This window comes from Rattus rattus, chromosome 7 (genome assembly GCF_011064425.1).
Source record: "Rattus rattus isolate New Zealand chromosome 7, Rrattus_CSIRO_v1, whole genome shotgun sequence".
NCBI classification, from domain to species: Eukaryota; Metazoa; Chordata; class Mammalia; order Rodentia; family Muridae; genus Rattus; species Rattus rattus.
Genome location: NC_046160.1, coordinates 11,662,910 through 11,681,047, shown reverse-complemented (window position 1 = coordinate 11,681,047; position 18,138 = coordinate 11,662,910). Strand labels below are relative to the sequence as shown.

The window sequence follows — 18,138 nt, the reverse complement described above, 5'->3', positions numbered from 1 at the left end:
GTGCCAGGCACCATATCCTTAGACTACATCTAGAACCATTGCTTTTCCTGGCTCCGTCTCAGCTCTCATGCTTCTTCCTGGAGGCAGTTTACCACTGTTCACATTCCGGAGATAAGCATAAAATTTGGTAATATAGTGAAGATGTGCGTTTTCCTTCTTCCATGCCCAGATCCTTCCTTAATCCAAAGTAACGTTTAAAGTGTTTGGAGGAGGTGAGGAGAGAATCGTTACGATTTTAATATCGATCCCAAATCCACTCACCTTGGGGTGGATCACCACTTTCTATAAGAAGAAGTAGGATCTTGGCCCTCCAAACAGAACAAGGCAAAACCAAACCAAAAACCAAAAGCCAAATATCAGCCCCCTCCCCCTCCCCCTTCCCCACCCGCTGGAAATAAAACAAAACAAAACGAGAAAACAAATAAAAGCCTTAACCATTTATGAACTCGGAGAGAATATAACTCTTTCTAGGATGAGCTGCAAGATGGCCCCGCCTCCACGCCTTGTTCAACTCGATGATGCCCGGGAATGGGAGATGATGGTTTCTGACTTCCGGCCTAGTACGGAGTATGTTCTTGAAGCTGGATTCCATCAGCAGGTTAAGTGAACATGACAAATGTCAGTTTCCTCTGTTCATTATACATAATTTTTATGTATATATATATGTATACATATATATATAAATTTACTATATCTTGATTGTTCCTTTAGAAGCCTTTTATGTGGCAGTAGGCCTCCAGGGAGGAGAAGAAAATGTACAACAGCCACAGGAGCACAAACAGGGAAGATGTGAGGAGCTTGGCAGTCCGGGGCCCACCCAGCTCACCTCCTATTTCTGGCCTCCGTCGATACAGCAGCACCCCCACGTTGATGAAAGCAAAAATGGTGAAGAGAGTGACAGAGAAAGCTAGCGTGCCAGGGGACACTTTGAACTGTTCCCCGTTGGCCGCATGGTAGATGGCAGCAATGGACCAGGCCACGCCGATTCCCAGGAAGACATTCACAGCGTTGCTTCCGGTGACATTGCCTATAGACGCATCTGCATACTGGTCCTGGGTAGCTGCTACTTTGCTGGCAAATGTGTCTGCAGAGAAAGAAGAAAAAGGCCACGGCGCTGAGTTAACCTTATAAAATAGAGTCACGGGCTATAAGGAGCGTCCACTGTGTACTCTAGACTCAAGCCCACAGTAGACTTCTCTGCCTCTTTTGAGTCGGTCTTACGGTCAAAGGAATAGAACACAGATTGCAGGAGTTAAGGGCTTGGTGCTGCCCGCATCACTGACAGAGAAAGTCATGTACGTCAAGTGTTTTTTATCCACAGATACCATAGTTCTTTGTCTACTGGGCTTGCATGGCAGGTTTTTCTTTTCAGGATTATTTACAGCCCACGTTATATCTATATTCAGTGGGGACCTTCAAAAGACTGACTATTATAAGGCTCCATCCAGCTGCTCTTGGTCATAATCCCTGGGGCCCAAAAGTCTATTTTCACAGAATCCCAGAAGGTTTCTAGGTCACTGTGTGTTGAGAATGGTTGCAGGAAGGTATTTGTAAAATGCTGTATCAGCAGTTATTGCTTACAGATGAGAAAGCTAAGCTGTCAGGAGAGAGTTCCAAAGATCGAGAAGCAAGTCAATACTGCAATTGAAAAGGACCGGACTGTAATCATAGCTGACATTTGCCTAGAGACTTGAGAATAGGAAAGTAGGTCCCCCTGTATGACAGTATTGATTGTGATAGTGACAGGAGGTGATGAAGTGCAGCCAGCCCGAGGGTGGTAAGCAGCATTGCCACACAGCTAACCGGAAACGAAGGTGGGCGTCTCCTTCCTGCCTTGTAGGCTCACACTGGTTCACTGTACCATCTTCCCATGCCATGGACACTAGAAGTTATCCTCCGCGCTCTCTGCTAACGACCTTCACCATGTCTTGTTTTGAAGATAGGAATACCATGGCTTCCTACCAAAGACCAAGCTTTTGGACAGCACAGTTTATACTTCTCCATGAGTAGAACAAAGAGGTTTCTGATCCTCTTTTGCAATGCACTCTGTGATCCTGGGTCACAATTCTTCCTTGGGGTGGATCAGTTGACATCCACACAGATTTGGTATTTGTAAAACAGAATAGAATATAGAAAATGCTGCTTACACTCTTTGGTCAGGGTACATAGCTTTTTGTTACATTGTAGAGACAACAAATATGGAGGAACACAGATTGGTTTACAAGTTGGAATGGGTTGTACTATGGCTCCACTTGGCCCATGTGATACCATCAAGGCTTTTTTCAGGGCTGGTGAGAGGGTTCAGTGGGTAAAGGAGCTTGCTGTGCGAGCTTGTTGTCCTATGTTCGATCCATGGAAGTTATGAAAGAAAATCAGCTCCCCAAAGCTGTCCTCAGCCTCCACATTCATGCATGGCATGAGCTCCCACACTCATCCCCCTCTGCCCCATTCTCTCTCTCTCTGTGTGTCTCTCTGTCTCTCTTTCTCTGTGTCTGTCTCTCTCTCTCACACACACATACACACTCTATCACGTACACGCTAATTCACACACACTCTCTCACACACAGAGCTGTTTTAATGGTCCTTGTAAAGCACATTGCACAACCCATTTATAACAGATGTTGATAATGGCAGCACCGAATCCACATTTGTAATTTTAGAAATGGTGTGTGTCACGGGTCTAGCAATTTCTGGGCCTCATGAGTACCACGCATGCTCTGGCAGGGTCATGTGACATGTGTCATGTGATACTTGAATCCATCTCTTCTTTCGGCTCCTATTCTGTTGTTGACATCCCATGAACACATTTCCATGGGAACAGTAGGAAAAGTGTGTGTATTCACATCACCCTGCAGATCCCTGCTTTGTGAAGAGGAAGACGGTTATTTAGGTTGACCAAAGCCTACTACACCTGCATAGCATGCTCTTTCTGAAGGGGAGCTGGCCATCCCTGAGTGCCCATGTCACTGGTTGTGATCTCTGTCTATGATAGATGGTAGATTTTGTGCTTCTTCTAAAATTGAGGAGATGGAGAAAGGGACTCCATATTCCATATAACACATACAGGTTGTGTGTCTATTCTCATTTAACCATTTCATGTCCTTACAGACAGAGGCAATGATTCCATTTTTGTAATTTTGGGATCTCGTTTGGATTGAGTTCTGAATGGAAGAGAGTTTTTATGCCAACAAGATTTCAGGGTCCATTCCCAGTTCACACTGTGTTTCCCATCCTGGGAAGACTATAGATCTCTTCCCTCTTAGTTTGTCACCAGTTACTTGTCTCCTACCCAGAAAGCAGAAGCAGGTTTTTATCAAGGATCTTTCCTGTACTGAGAGGGAAGAAGCCTGAGAAGGTGTAGACAGTCTGCTAATCCACCTCTTGGATTTGCTCTCCCTTCTGTATTCCCCATCATGCACAGCAGCCCAATCAGGAGCCCCAGAGACGTGTGAATCAAGAAAACCAGACATATCCTAATGGCCTCCGCATTTCATGGTTAAGAATTATTGGAGCTGCTGATGCAGAAGCAGCCTGAAAAATGGGGTTTGTGTCTTTCTTTCTCCAGTGACAGCCAGTGCAGAAGAACAAAGAGAGAAAAAGAAACAAAACAAAACCTCAAAAAACCAAAACCAAAACAACAAAACAAAACAAAACAACAACAACAAAAACCCACAAGAGCCCATTAGAAAGCAGCTTAAGGGAGAGTCACTGCTGGGAATTCCCTGAGCCTTGTTCTGATCTTGGGTGATTGTCAATGACAGATGGGCAACCAAGTGCAGTGGGGCAGTTTCTTGAACAGAAGAGACGCCCTCCTTCTGATGCTGGGGCCTGTTACAAGTCACTGCTCCTTCTCCTAGCACACAGTTTGAGGGGTCCCATCCTAACTCTGCAGATGGCATTCTCTGCCTATACAGGGGCAAGAACACAGACAAAAGCTCATGTATCCAGGGGTCTGATGACCCAAGGTTTGCTAGATTGGAGAGCATACCAGTCTGTGGCAATTTCCACTGTTGCTATGGTTCAGTGGCCTGTTTATGTGAATATTGTATGAATGTTCCAATTTGTAACAACAGATTCTGATTTCAAATATTTTTCTCTGGAGTCCCTGGCAATTAGGAGTCAAAATTAACAAGTTACCGCATAAATAAAACATGTTCTGGGCCTCTTTGAGTCTGGTAGGTTTTATTTACCTGGGTTATTCATTCACTGAGTCTTTTGTCTACTTCTATTTTCGATTCAAGAGCTACGTAAAAACATTGAAAGGAAGCATGTGAATCCAAACCATTAACCTTGACTGTGAGAGCCATAGCTTAGCTTTCCAAATACAATGCAGTGAGGCCTCCACAGATCCCCCTCTCTTGTGGCTCTGCTGCTCTGTGCACAGAACAACACTGCCTATCCCATATGTTAGAGGGTGATAAGCCCTACCCTGAGCCCTGAGCCTGTAGACTGACTGTGGTTGACCAAGACAAATGCTGATCTGCAAAGTAAAATACAGAAAACAACCATCGCCATGGTCGTAGGAGGGATGCTAGCATGCTCAGAGGTTGGCTCGCTAAACACCAAGGTACAGGAATCAGATTTCCAGTGTGATTCACATACATTCAGACATGTCGATGATAGCATACATTTGCCTTCATATATGCTTATCCCCAGCTGGCCTTTCATGCTTTAATTTCTGTCTTGAGCTTTAATGAACTGTCTGTCAGTTGTGAACTCTCCAACGTTTAGTGCTATCTTGCTATCTTTCCGTGACTATAAATCAGGAAGTGGGAAGGTTTCCAGGAGTTAAACCACACATCAGAAAGTTAGACCAAAACTATTCTCCGTAGATCTGTTTTCAGTTCACTTTATAGAACCTTGGCCAAGCCATCAGGTCAGTATAATAGAATAGACTCCTGTTTCCCTCCAGGGCAAATTATTTCTCTTTACATGGATCCTTTTAACTTTAGAGCTACTTGTACATCTCTTCTGGAAATGGCCATCCTTACAATGTCACAGGTGGAACCTAGATAGAGTTCTTCTTAAAAATCAAGAGTATCCCCTCACCTCAGATAGCTCATCTTATTCTCTATTCTTTCTGGACAACTGCCTAGTTTGTGCTTAGGAGTGACTTTTCTGGAGCCTAGTTTCATGGTGGAGATACGATTACTTCCTCAGCACATACAGACTACAGAGGATCTCAGACCCGGTCCATTATGTACAGGGCTTCATGGTATCAAAGTGGTGGGCAGCTCACCAAGGAGATATTGTGGCAAGGAATTATCTGAAGGCCCCCTTGTAAGGCACCCACCCTTCCAGTTTGTTTCCTCATCTAAAATAAAGACTCTAGAAGACCTCTAAGACACTTCCTAACTCTGTTGGTTGGGTGGTCCACCCAACATCCCAACTTATTAAATTTCCTTTTGGTTATGTTCTATTTCTGTAGAGGTTTGGATTGGCCATTTTTCATTAGAAGCAGTGATGATTCGAGGAAGAAAGATTTTCAGAACCAAAGATATTGTATTGACCAAGCTGTGTTAGTTTTAATAAAATTAACCCACATAGCACAACCTTTTAACAATAGGTAGGAAATATTGGAAATGATTACCTTCCACTTCATGAGGGAAACTACTGGATGAGTGGAATAGAAGAAGTTTTGGCTCAAGGCTATGGTTAATTTTAATAGTGTTTGCATATTATTAGCATCAGATATATGTGGAAACCTTTGCTCAACTTTTGCTTACAAAAATGTACATTTGGGATCCACTCTAGGCACATTTACTCAGAGTCTATAGAAAGAGGATTTAGAAATATACCTTTTAATAAGTATCTTAATTCCCAAGGCTAGGACTTAGGAGCCATACTTCTAAGATTTCATAATAGGAGGAACAGGACTGACTGCTAATGCCCTGATGAAAGGAGTTGGTGCTGGTGTTCTGGGGAAGCAGCTAATCAGAGGCAGAAGCATCTGGTTTCTCTTGGAAAACGATGCCCCAGACATGATGGCCATTTTGCTCATGAAACAGCTTGGGTGGTCTTAGTGGAGATGCTGGGCTGCCTAACTGGAATCCTCTCACTGGAGTTTTGCTTTGTGCTTGTTGTGTAAACATTCTGCACAGCTATACTGGAAAGTCAACCAACGGAGGGGGTTAGGGCAGCGAGCTTCCTAAATTAACTAAATTTCCACTCTTAGAGGAGAAAATGTAGAAGTGTGTGTACCTTGCAGGGTTTGAAGGGAAATGAGTCACCACAAACAGAATCCAATGACTGCTTACTATTACTAGCTATTCCTACAGCCAAACAAAGCCAGAGACACTACATGAAGGGAAGCCAGACTTCATGCTGATAGTTTTTTTTTTTTTCTTTTTTTTTTCTTTTTTTCCAGAGCTGGGGACTGAACCCAGGGCCTTGCGCTTGCTAGGCAAGTGCTCTACCACTGAGCTAAATCCCCAACCCCAATGCTGATAGTTTTAAACTCTTGGAGGCCATAACAAACATTCTTCACCAAAGAAACTAAGTTTACAAGCCTCATGCCTTTCAATGTGATCATATACAATTAATTATTCTTAAAATATCAAAGCAGTTCTTCTTTTAAGAGTTTTGCAAGTCATCAAAAGTCATTAGAGATGTTCTGGCTAACTTGCCCATCTTCCATGTGGCTGTAATGTAGACACTGTTGAAGCATTATATATGCTCCTCTCTTCTTTCTTCCCTTCTATGCTCTTTGCCTCCCTTTCAGAATTGGGGCAGAAATAATCCATTCAGGTGATAACTCTTCTATCACTAGCCAGACATAAACAGGATTTAGCCTTAGGTTACTTGTAACATTTATGTACCCAAGTAAATACGGACACCATCCCTGGTCACACCAAAGTAATCCGTATTTGGCTTCTAAGCAGACTGCCAGAAACCAGAGAATTACAACGGATGGATTAATGATGAGAGGGAATAGAGTTGTAAAAACTAAGTAAAAGGCAGGTTGCGGGTGGGGTAGGAGAACTAAAAATTTCTGCCTATAAAGCTGTCTTTAAAGAGATTGAAAAAGATGTGGAGATAGTCACGGAGTACTGCAAGAGACTGCATGCTGGTAAGATCACAGATCAAAGTTCCTGCTTTTTGTCCCCCCCCTCCGGGAGGGGGGAAATAAGAATCAACAGAACTTGGGAGAGAGCAACTAGCTGGCCCTCCCTAACTCTCTGCTTAGTTGTCTGGGGTGAGGCCATAGCAGAGGACAGTTTTAAAGCTTTCACCAGCATTAGCCACTGGCATACATGGCTTCTTTCTCCCCTTAAGGAAGACAGGCACATCTATCTCCTGGGCTAACTGGGCTTCCTACGGGAAGGCTCTGACGTCGCCAGCAAATAGACCTGCCTTTGCTGTTGAATGACAAGTTATTTTCCATCCTGAGCTGTTCACTTGAATGTGAGCATTTTGCAAAGGTTCTCCTCACCCTGAGATTTCCTACCATGCAACCAACAGGATGCTGGAGTTTAAGGTCAAAGAAAGAATGTAATGAGAGGTTTTGTTCAGGGAACACAAGGTGGAGGAGAGGAAGCACAATTTAATCACCTTTCCAAAGTGTACTTTGATGCATGTCCTCAGGCGAAAATGACAACCTTCCAATCCATCATACTCAAACAGGGTAGCTTTCCAAGTGAAATGTTTATACATTCTTGAGAGAACTGCAGGCCCCTCCTCGGTGGACCTCCTAGGTTCATGGCATTTAGTAAAAATTGCTAAAAATCTAAACAGATAACCTGAGCATTTTTTTAAAAAAAATTTTTATTTTAATTTCTTTAATTATGTGAGACTAGGAAGGGCAGATCAGGCACATGAGTCTGCAAAGGTCAACAGAGCCCTGGGACACCTTCAGCTGGAGCTGCAGGTGGCTGTAAGCCTTTGGATGTGTGGGTGCTGGGTACTGAACAACACAGTGCATGCTCTTAACTGCTAAGCCACCCTTCCAATTCCGTCTTGAATCATTAAGAGGACCCTGACAGCTTCCTTGGAGTCAGGATTGCTGTCTTTATTTGCATTTCCTGGTCACTTAACTCCATCTACTCTTTGGTTCTAAGGAAACCCTAAACAAAATAGGCTAGGGTGCAGAAAGGTAGCCATCTTCCCACTGGCTGTCCTTTGAGACTTTGATGTCGGTCTGAAGTAGAGCAGAATGCAGGTGTTTGCATGCTTGGGACCCTCAGTTTTGAGTCCCACCTGTTTTATTACAAGAAATAAAAATGACTTTTATAAGTTACATGTTTGAAATTCCAATGTAGGCCTGATGAGTAACAGGGCTGAGGTGGGCTGATCAGGGAGAGGTCCCTTTCTTCTTTCTAAACCTTATGGACAGTCAGATGAATGCTGGTGACTTCTGCTCATCCTGGGGACTTTACCAAATGGACCTGAAGGTAGGTGGTTCATTTGGTCACCAGAATCGGGGTATGTCTGTGGGTAACCGTGACTGCTACTGAGCAATGCTGGTTCTAAGCACACAATCGGCACAATCCAATTTTGATAGCAAGGAGCCAAGCTATGGTCCTGATTTTATTTTTCATCGTCTAACAGGATAATTCACCTCAAAGGCCTCTGAAAGCTCATTTGTAAGTAGGGTAAGATGTAAGTGTTCATTTGTACAGCTGCTAAAATGCTCTTATGAAGGAATGTCCAGGACCTAGTCTGGTACCCGAAAGGTTCCAAAAGTAAAGGTATCGATTACTGTGCTTCATCAATAGCAGAGATTATGGTGATGTTACTTAGATCTTTATCACAGTTTACTTCCAGGAGGTGATCTGGGATTAGTAGACCCTCTGGAGGAAGATGGGAGGATGCCATTGTGCCTGCTATGTCCACACAAATTGGTGGTAATAGAGTCGACAGTGACCATTTATTGAGACTTACTAGGGTAGGAATAATACATGGATTCTAATTTAGCATAATTGCACAGTATTGTTACTTTCGTTTTGTAGATGAGTCAAATAAAGTGTAAAGAATAAAGAGCATGCTCTCAACATGGCATTACCAATGGGAGGCAAACCTTGAGATTTGGTACAAAAGTGTAGAGACCTAGCTGGAGGCTGATTTCTTCATCACCAGTCTTTGGGATGACAACAAAGACTAGCCTAGTGACACATCTTGAATTTGAAAGTAGACAAGGAGTTACAGGAAAGTACTAAGAACCTTTGTCTCATTTGCAGCCAACTATACCAACACAATGTTAAAATGGCTGCACGTGAGAATAAAATGAATGAGGTAATTTTCTATAGAAGTCCCAGCTTAGCTTCTTAAGTAAAATAGGATATTGTAGAGGGCTGGAGTGAGGCTAAAAGGCAGCTACTTTCATGGGTGGCCCTCCATTCTTCTAGAACAGTGTTTCTTAAACTGCGGGTCATGACCTTTTGAGGGTTGAATGACCCTTTCACAAGGGTCACCCCAAACCATCCGAAAACATATATTGACTTTATTATAATCACAATGGTATTAAAATTACAGTTATGAAGTAGGAATGAAATAATTTTATGGTTGGGGTCACTACAACATGAGAAACTGTATTGAAGGCTCACAACGTTAGGGAGGCCGAGAACCACTGCTCTGCAACATTAACAGAGTTGTAACTGACTTTAAAGTTATTGTTCAGTTCTAGGTCTCTGGATTTTCTTGGATGACATTTATGCTGCCTCTCTCTACCATACCCAGAAGCAGACATGGGTAAACCTGTTTTTAAAATGGCATCAGGGTTCCGATAATTCTATATTAGAATTATGGCTCTATTACTTTCATTATAAAACTCTGTGAGAGAACAAATTCAGTCTGAACTAATTCAGCGGCATTTTTGAAAAGGGAAGAGCAAAGCAAATTTGGAGCAGGAACACAGGAACATTAGCTGTCGTCTCTCAGGCCAGCTGGTTTGTGATTTAGAATCTCACTTCCTGCTTCTAAGAGAATCCAGGCCCAGCTTATTTCTCCTGTCTCTTATTCCCTCTCTGTCTCTCTCAGTCTCTCTGTCTTTGTCTCTCTGTCTTTCTCCTCTCTCCCTACTTCTCTCCCCCCTCTCGTTATCTCTGTTTCTCTCTTTCTTTCTCCCTCCATCATCGTATCAGAGCCTTATTCTTTCCCTCCTATGCTTTGTGTGATTCTCAAACACTCATCTTCTTGAATCTTCTCAAGTTATCTCTGTTTCAAGTCGCAGTCTAGAGTGGTGAAAGGATGTGCTTTGGAGCGAGGCATCTTGAGAGAGGTAGAGGGACCTGCCAAGGGTCAGTGTAAGAAACTGTACTTGAAGATATCTGCCTCCACCCATCTCCAAACCCTTCTTCTCACCCATAGGCTGTGATGGAACTTCCTGGTCAGCTCAGGGGCTGTAACGACTGACCCTGTGGATAAAGTCACTGAAGACACTCACCATGTCCCTTTGTCCTGTGGATAGTTACTCCACACAGAGGGATTCTTCTGAATGGGTTGCTTTGTTGATTATAACAATGCCTAGCTCTTGCTTTGCTGTGATTTGGCTTGGGTCCCCCAATTAGCTCATTACTGTGTAAGTGACATGCATAACCATCTGACGTAAGAGCACACATTGGTCCAGTATTTCAGCCTCTGATTTAGAAATGGAACTAAAATTAGAAATAATTTAGCAGGTGGATAAGTTTGTGTAAAGTCCTAGTTTGTGCAGCTTTTATGTTAGAAAAAAGTTGGGAAAAACCTACTTGTCAAATATCTTTGATAAAATAAATTGTAACTAATAATATTTTAGAACTGTTAAAATCATGAGTGTCCACAACACAATACTATTATGTAACAAAGCAGGTCATGTAATATGTAATATATAATATATGTAATATGTATATTTGTAATGTGTGCAATATATGTAATATATAATGTGTAGTATGCATATGTGTAAATGTGTAATATGTATAATATATGTAATGTGTAATGTGTGAGATATATATGTGTGTAATATATGTAATATGTGTATAATATATGATGTATATATGTAAAAGATTAGTCCATTTAAAAAATGTGGGTCAAATATGCGTGTGTATATTTTTGTGCAATTTCCTTAAAAATTACAGAAATTTAAAAATTGAAAGATACAGAAATGTTAATTGGTGGTAAGACTACCTGTTCTACAGCTTATTAATAGTTCCTGCCTCATTTATAAAGAATATGTATTGTTATTTGTGTTATTAAAAGATTCATAAAAATATATACATTTCAAATAGTCTTGTAAGTGGTAAGTTTATCTAGGCAGGAAATGAAGGCTTTCTGGTCCTTTTGGCTGTGCCAATTGCTAGGGTTAAGCCAGGCAGATGGAGATTTCAGAATACAATATACAGAATGGATGTGCTTAAAGGTTATGGAGGATGAGGAGGGAGCATCGTAAGAGACCAAGTGGGGGAGCATCCTGGCCATCAGGGCCTAGCCTGGAGCCCAAGTTCAGTAATGTGTCCAGGATAGGAGCAATTACAGGAAAGAGTAGATTATTTTCTTTCTTCTTTTTCTCCAAACTTTCTTTTCTTGAGACAAAATGTGTCTTACAGTGTAACACTGACTGGTTTGAAGCTAGCTACGTGGCCAGGCTACCCTTGTGTCCCCAGCGATCTCCTTACCTCTCCTCCCCTAGATTAAAGGTGCGGACCACCATGCTCAGCTAAGGAACATAATCTTAAAGGAAACTTCAGTAAGAGAGCAGAAGGTGCCTCTGTGTCTCCTCTTCCTTCTGACTACTGACTTCATGTCTTCATTTTGTAATTTGTGCTGCAGATACATTATCTTTTATTTACCAGTGGTCTGTTTTATTGATTGCACTGCATGAAATTGCTCTGCATGTTCACTTAACCTGACAAAGACTTTTTACAGACTTGGTCAGAGATGTGTGGCTTTGAGATATTTGAAGAAGAAACGATGCCTTTATACTTTATACTTGGGAATCTTTCTAGATGTATAATCATTACTACAAATACCATATAAAATACCTAGGGTACACCTGTCTCTTTCCCAGTCATCCAAAACATCCAAAGCCTGCTGGCCAACATCTCCTAATTTTAGCATGCATGCTGATTTCAGAGCTCTTGCATAGCCGTTATGTGGTTTGCTTGTCTTTTCCAACAATTATGAGGTTTGGTGGACAGTTACCCTTAGCTCTATATTGCCCTACCTCCAGGGAGGAAATAGCATTTCCATTCTTGCTAGATCATGGCCCATGTTTGGCACTAACAACCTTCTGTATTGCCTAATGTCCACAGCTTCTGTGGGTATTAAAGTGATTAAGTTACATGAAATTACTTTCTCTTCGATGAAGCCATGGCAGTTTAGCTAACATGGAAAGCTTTCTTTCTCTGTATGCATTAATATAAAACGTTATGCCTCCAGGAAACCATCATTGATAAGCGAGGCCTTAGTAGGACATGATTTGGATGTTCTCAAAGCCAGAACTAACCTAGAATATTTGGGATGGAGGGAAGCAGAGAGTTTAGGGAGAGCAGATGTGGCAGAAGTGAAAGGAGAGCAGTAGTTTGCTGGGAGAAGAAGAACAAGTGACCAAAGGCTCCGAGTGAATGGGAAGCCTAGAAAGTCAGCGCAGTTCCATAGTCTTAAAGACTACTCCATGCAGTGCGAGTCTGCAGGAGAACGCTAAAGGCTACGTCCAAGTTGCCAATGGTTAGTGGTCTAAGGAGTTAACCCGCCCTATTTAAATGTTGCCCCGCCACAAATAAGGACCATTCTATGACATCACAGCCTATTTTCCTTTATTTTCAACAACTTCCATCTCCGTGACTAAGTGCCACGCCCAGGAATGGAGTGCAGGCTCCATGGAATTCTCTACATCCCTCTGCTGCTCCCTTGTGAAACCATGCCCAGTGCTGAGTGGGTCCTTGTGAGCTATTTCTAGAATGAATGAAGGGAAAGTACGCAGAGTGGCCTAGTCCCTACTCATATGCTACTTCCTTTGGATATTCTTTGCAGCTATCTTTTTGAATGCCTTTGTGACTAGGGGAGAAGAAAGGCAAATTGAGTTTTTCATGTGCGAGAGCCACATTATTTCACAGAGCTGTTTAGGTTTTCTAGCTATTTATGGACCTTGTCAGACAATCTTACAGATGTTTTTGCTAATTCTTGGCACTAAAAAAAAAATCTCATCATAGCCTCAAGACAACAATACTTGATTTTACAAAACTTACTGATATCAACTTCTTCTGCATCGTTTTTTTTTTTCCTCTATTGCCTAAATGCAGGACTTTGGAAGCACAGAGTGTGGGGCAGGTAGCACCTCCGTGGTCCGCTAGAGCAGGGCCATGGCAACTGTTGCCATAGCAACTGTCCACTCCCACCCAACAGCCTTACCCTCAGATCCCCACTTGACAAAGAAGCTACCTCTGGTGCTCTCTTTGTCAGTTTTGGCCATCTGAAGCCTCAACACACACATTCCTCAGAAGGACATTTTCATGACCATTTTGTACATCTGTGGGTTTTTTATTATTTTGTAAATACAGCTCAGGAATGACAGGCTATAATTAGTCCTCTGCTGAGCCTGGTTACAGACCCTACTGGGGATCATCTTTGTTTGGATCTGCAGAGAGTCTTGCTGTTTGTCTCTACCCATGATATTTTACTATGATAACCTAATAATAGCTTGCGATTTATGAGAGCCCATGCCCTAGAGCCCCCTGTGCTCCAGCGGGATAAAATAAATCAAGCACAATGCGGTTCTCTGATCACAAATAATAGAACCCAAATCAGCCATCTTTTTCTTGTGCATGACGTATAGGATTTATATTTGCTGAGCTAAATGAAGGTTATCAAATATGGTTACTCACCGATTTAGCATGTTTGGTGATCATGTGCTGGGAAAGGTGCCTACATCATGGAAGGCATTTTATGGATTTAATTTTTAGAATGAAGCAGAGTATAAACAAGTAATATATAGCTTATGTTTCATTTCTGAGAAGAGGCAGAATGTAAGGTCTGTGTGCTGGGAGCAAAGATAGTTTTCAGCTGGTAGTGCACATAAATGCCAAGCGCCATGACTTCATATTTATACTATGCTCTATCTCAAACAGATTCCAACATTTTTTATACCCACATGTAAGATTTACCATTCAAATTAAGTGACAATTATATACCTTCTTTTCTAAAAATACCAATGAGCCTGAAGTCATTCTCTTGTTCACACTGTGTCCATGACATGGTAATGAAGTGACACCTTCTTATAGCCTAATATTTCTTCTTATGAGTTTGACAGCAGTGTGGCATTCTTTGTACAGGGTGATAGAACCTGACGAATAGGTCCAGGTTTCTGTATTCTCTCCCTAGCAGTTTTGATAGGTTTGTATTGATCAATGACACCTTGGAGAATGAGAAGCTGAATTAATGACCCTGGGCTCCTTAACACTTGCTCAAGTCAACAAAACTGAAGTGGCCAAAGACATCTATTAAAGACTTATATAATGTTAGACATTGCTAAACATCCTATATCCTCAGTATTGATTCTGAGTGTCATTTTTCCTTCCAGGAAACAAAAGCGTATGAGTTAATAGTATTTCCGGGGAGAAGGTACTTTGAGGTATTTGGATTGCTTTAAAGATGTCGAAATTTACAGATGCCTAAACCCAACTAAGACGAAAATACCCCCACACGGTTGCAAGATGTCTGCTGAGAAGACACTTAGACATCTGTAAGTGTGCACAGTAAAGTTCATGCTTCTGTATTATAAGGGTAAGTACGATTACAATAAAATGTTAGAATCCACGTTTTTATATTAAAATGTCTTCAATGGTAACTCAGAACTGACAGAACTACAGAGTCAGAAAGTTTGTAAGGGATTTCTTGAGGCTGGAGGAAGAAATCAAGACTTGATGATCTTGATTAAATGGTGAGGGATCTCTTTGGGAGTATTCAATGCTCTAACGCAGGAGGTTTTAGGGTAACAATAGCATAACGATAGCAGAGTGCAGTGTGGGGTATTCTTCAAACGTGTGAATTTTGTGGTTTGGAGGTAATGCCTGAGTAATATGTTAAAAATGTAGGATCAGCTTGCATTTATAAGACTAGAAGAGTAGCCTTTGAGTTTTTTTTTTTTTATTATCCTATTTTTAAATATAAGGAGAAAGGGAGGAAAATCAACCAAACACCACTACACATCCTTGTTAGACGATCGACCACACACTTTTTGATCTTTATGGGGCTAAAGGGACTGAGATCCTTATTTTACATGATACTTGATTCTTGTGAAATGTGCCTAAGATACAAAGGAAGTGAGGACTTACATTCTTTCCCCAACACACACACACACACACACACACACACACACACACACACACACACACACACGGACATGTGCTCGCACACACATATACACACATACACCATCCTGTGTCCACTAGAGTCCTTGCATTGACCGGCAGAGAGTATGTAAGAAGTCTCAGCTAAGACAGAATGGAATATTTTTAGTGTCTCTCTCTTATCCTGTGATTCTAATGTGGGTGAGTGAAATTGGCTTGTGTGCCATTGGGGCACTAATCCAAGGCCTCTGTAAGGCTTCAGGCTGGCGCGACACATGCTGAGTATCTCTGCTCCCTGGACTGCCTCCTGAGAGATGACATCATTGCTGACATTCCGGTCATGATGCAGCCTTGTGTTCAATACCATGAGTTCATGCAGGACTGAGGAAAGTAAGATAAGGGCTGTAACTGCTGGCAGGAAACCTTCAAGTCATGTAATGTGGGCTCTTTGCACCACCTCTTTTGTGAAGTGCTTTGCCGTAGACCAAACAGCGGCTGTGGTGCTGGTTCCAGAAGAATCCTTATGAAATCTGGTATCCACCTCTCTTTTACTTCATTATCCCTGTCATGTTTTGCTCCTGTACACTTTTTTCAACTTCATTTAACATCACCTTACTGTAGGCAACTGTGCTGGTGAGTACTGACCATTTAACCCCTAGATGGCTCCCGGCTGCAGTAGATGCTGTTAAGATGGGGTCCGTAGGAAAGTCACTGAAGTGGCTAATGCTGGCCAGGGCACTGTCCCCTGGTGGCCTTGCCTCCAGCCTGACTGTGGGGCTAACCGTCCTGGTTTAGTAGCTGTGACCTTTCTTGGTAGTGAAGAAACCGGCTGTCTAACGTTAGAGTATCAGAAGTATCTGGAGACAAAACATTGCTGCCCTGAGGCAGCCTCTTGCAGGACGTGATGCCAGAGGCACTGGGGAATCCTGGCTCCTGGTAGACGGTTTGGGATTGAAAGTGTTTACCACTTAACTAGATATGCATACACACCGTAGAGTGGCTCCCTCGAGTGTCTGCCTTGAAGTGCTGAAGCTCAAGAAGATGTAGTACAATTGTGGGAAACAAAGCCATGAAGGATGCCTACCCATAAGCCCCCAGCATAATATATCAAAGGAGATAGGCCAATAATTTATGTCACTACCCATGCTTCATAGGTATACTTGGGCTTAATACCCAGAAGACTAAACTTTTTAACTAGCAGTTTGAAATAGAAGAAAAAGGAGATATAACATTTTTTTTTTAAATATCTACTCTGTGCTTTACCCGCTGCCAGGTACTTTAAAGATAAGTGCTTCTCACAACAGTGCTATGAGATACGTTTTCAATCCCTGCCCCCCACCTCCCGTGTTTTTCTTCATGCCTAGGAGTATGTTTGCAAGGATGTGGACTCACAGATATACAAATACATGGATGTAGAGGCCTAAGGTTCTCGTCCAATTCTTCCTCAATGGCTCTCTGTCTTAGTCACTTAGTCAGGGTCTCTCACTGAGCGATGAGCTCGCTGACGAGGCTCGCCTACTCAGACAGCTTGCTGCACGGTTCTCCTGCTTCTTCATTGTGAATGCTGGAATTATAGGCAGGCAGCCACATCTACCCGGCATTTATGTAGTTCCTGGGACTCCTAATCCCAATCCTTATCCTCCTGCTTTCAGGACAAGCAGTTTAATTGCTCAACCACCTTCCCATTGCAGAGAGATTTTTATGTTGGATGAGTCAGGTGTTAGACAATGCACCCCCCACAGCATGTCATGCACAGTCGTATGCAGAAGGGGTTTACACCCTGTTGCAGCTGACTTGAATGCTTATGTTTTTCTTTATATTGTCTCAATGCATGTACTCTTATATCCTGACCTCTGAGAGAAGGGGGTACAGTCTTTCAGGAACTGAAGTCGTCCGTGAAACATTAACCCGTCTGCCTGTGAGCTCTGTACCAACAACATCAGGCCTTTGTGGATGGGATACAACAAGAAGTACTTGCAGCTGAGAAGTGCTTGCATGGGTTGGGTGCTGTCCTATCCCCTAAGAAGGGGCAGAGTGAGCATGTTTCTTGACAAATCCTTGGATAGAAGTTCACTCTCGTTCTCCTGGAGACTGACTTCCAAAGCTAGCAATGATCCTTCCTTTGTCTGTTGGGAGAGCATCCTGAATGCACTTCCTCCAGACCACCCACACCTAGACAGCCATGTACTACAGGCAGCTTGACTTAACCCTGCGATGACCAAATCTCCTGTTCACAGGCATCAGACACATGAGTCTGTGATGATCAGAAATGTCTTAGCATTTCATTTATTGATAGCTATTTCAGAGCTGAATATTCCGAGCAGACTAAGCTTTAAACTCTTTTTACTTAAAAATAATGATAAAGGCAAGTCTTTACTAATTTCAGAAATTGTTTGAAACGCAATGCCTAGTATCTGACTTTTTTTCTAAAGCGAATAAGAACCTGATCAAGAGTTTGCGTATAGCCACAGTGCGACATGCCTTAAAAGCGAAAAATGTCAAAACAGAGGCAAAGAGATATGAATAATCTCAAGAAAATTGTAAGGCATATGGGGAAGTGTTCATACAGTACTTTAAATGTATGTTTAAAATGGCAGAGCAGAATGGCTAGGAACTGTATTATCAATTACCCAAATCCCATCCGTCTGAACTTAAACTGAGTGTGGACAAGTGATTTATTCTCTTAACTTGGTGAGTCGTGAGAGAAAGACGTGGTGTTCACTCTCTTGTGAGCTGTGGAGTTGTCTTAGAGACAGCCACCACTGCTGCATTCCTGGTTGTGGTAGGTCATACATTTTCAGGGGTGACATTGAGACTTGCCTCTCCTGGAAGGATCAGTGTGACTTCTGCTACATGCCAGCTGTCTTAAGGCCCACTG

The 18,138-nt window shown here is 42.4% G+C and overlaps 1 protein-coding gene across 6 annotated transcripts in view; it reads right to left on the bottom strand.

The window, feature by feature from the left end:
* Positions 1-534: 534 nt before the first annotated feature.
* Slc8a1 (solute carrier family 8 member A1) overlaps positions 535-18,138 on the bottom strand; it is a 336,986-nt gene continuing 319,382 nt past the window's right edge. For all 6 annotated transcript variants that reach the window (XM_032908802.1, XM_032908805.1, XM_032908803.1 and 3 more), the window contains one exon: positions 535-1,084. In XM_032908802.1, coding sequence (XP_032764693.1) covers positions 708-1,084 — 377 coding nt within the window. In that variant the 3' untranslated portion in view covers positions 535-707. The remainder of the gene's footprint in view (positions 1,085-18,138) is intronic.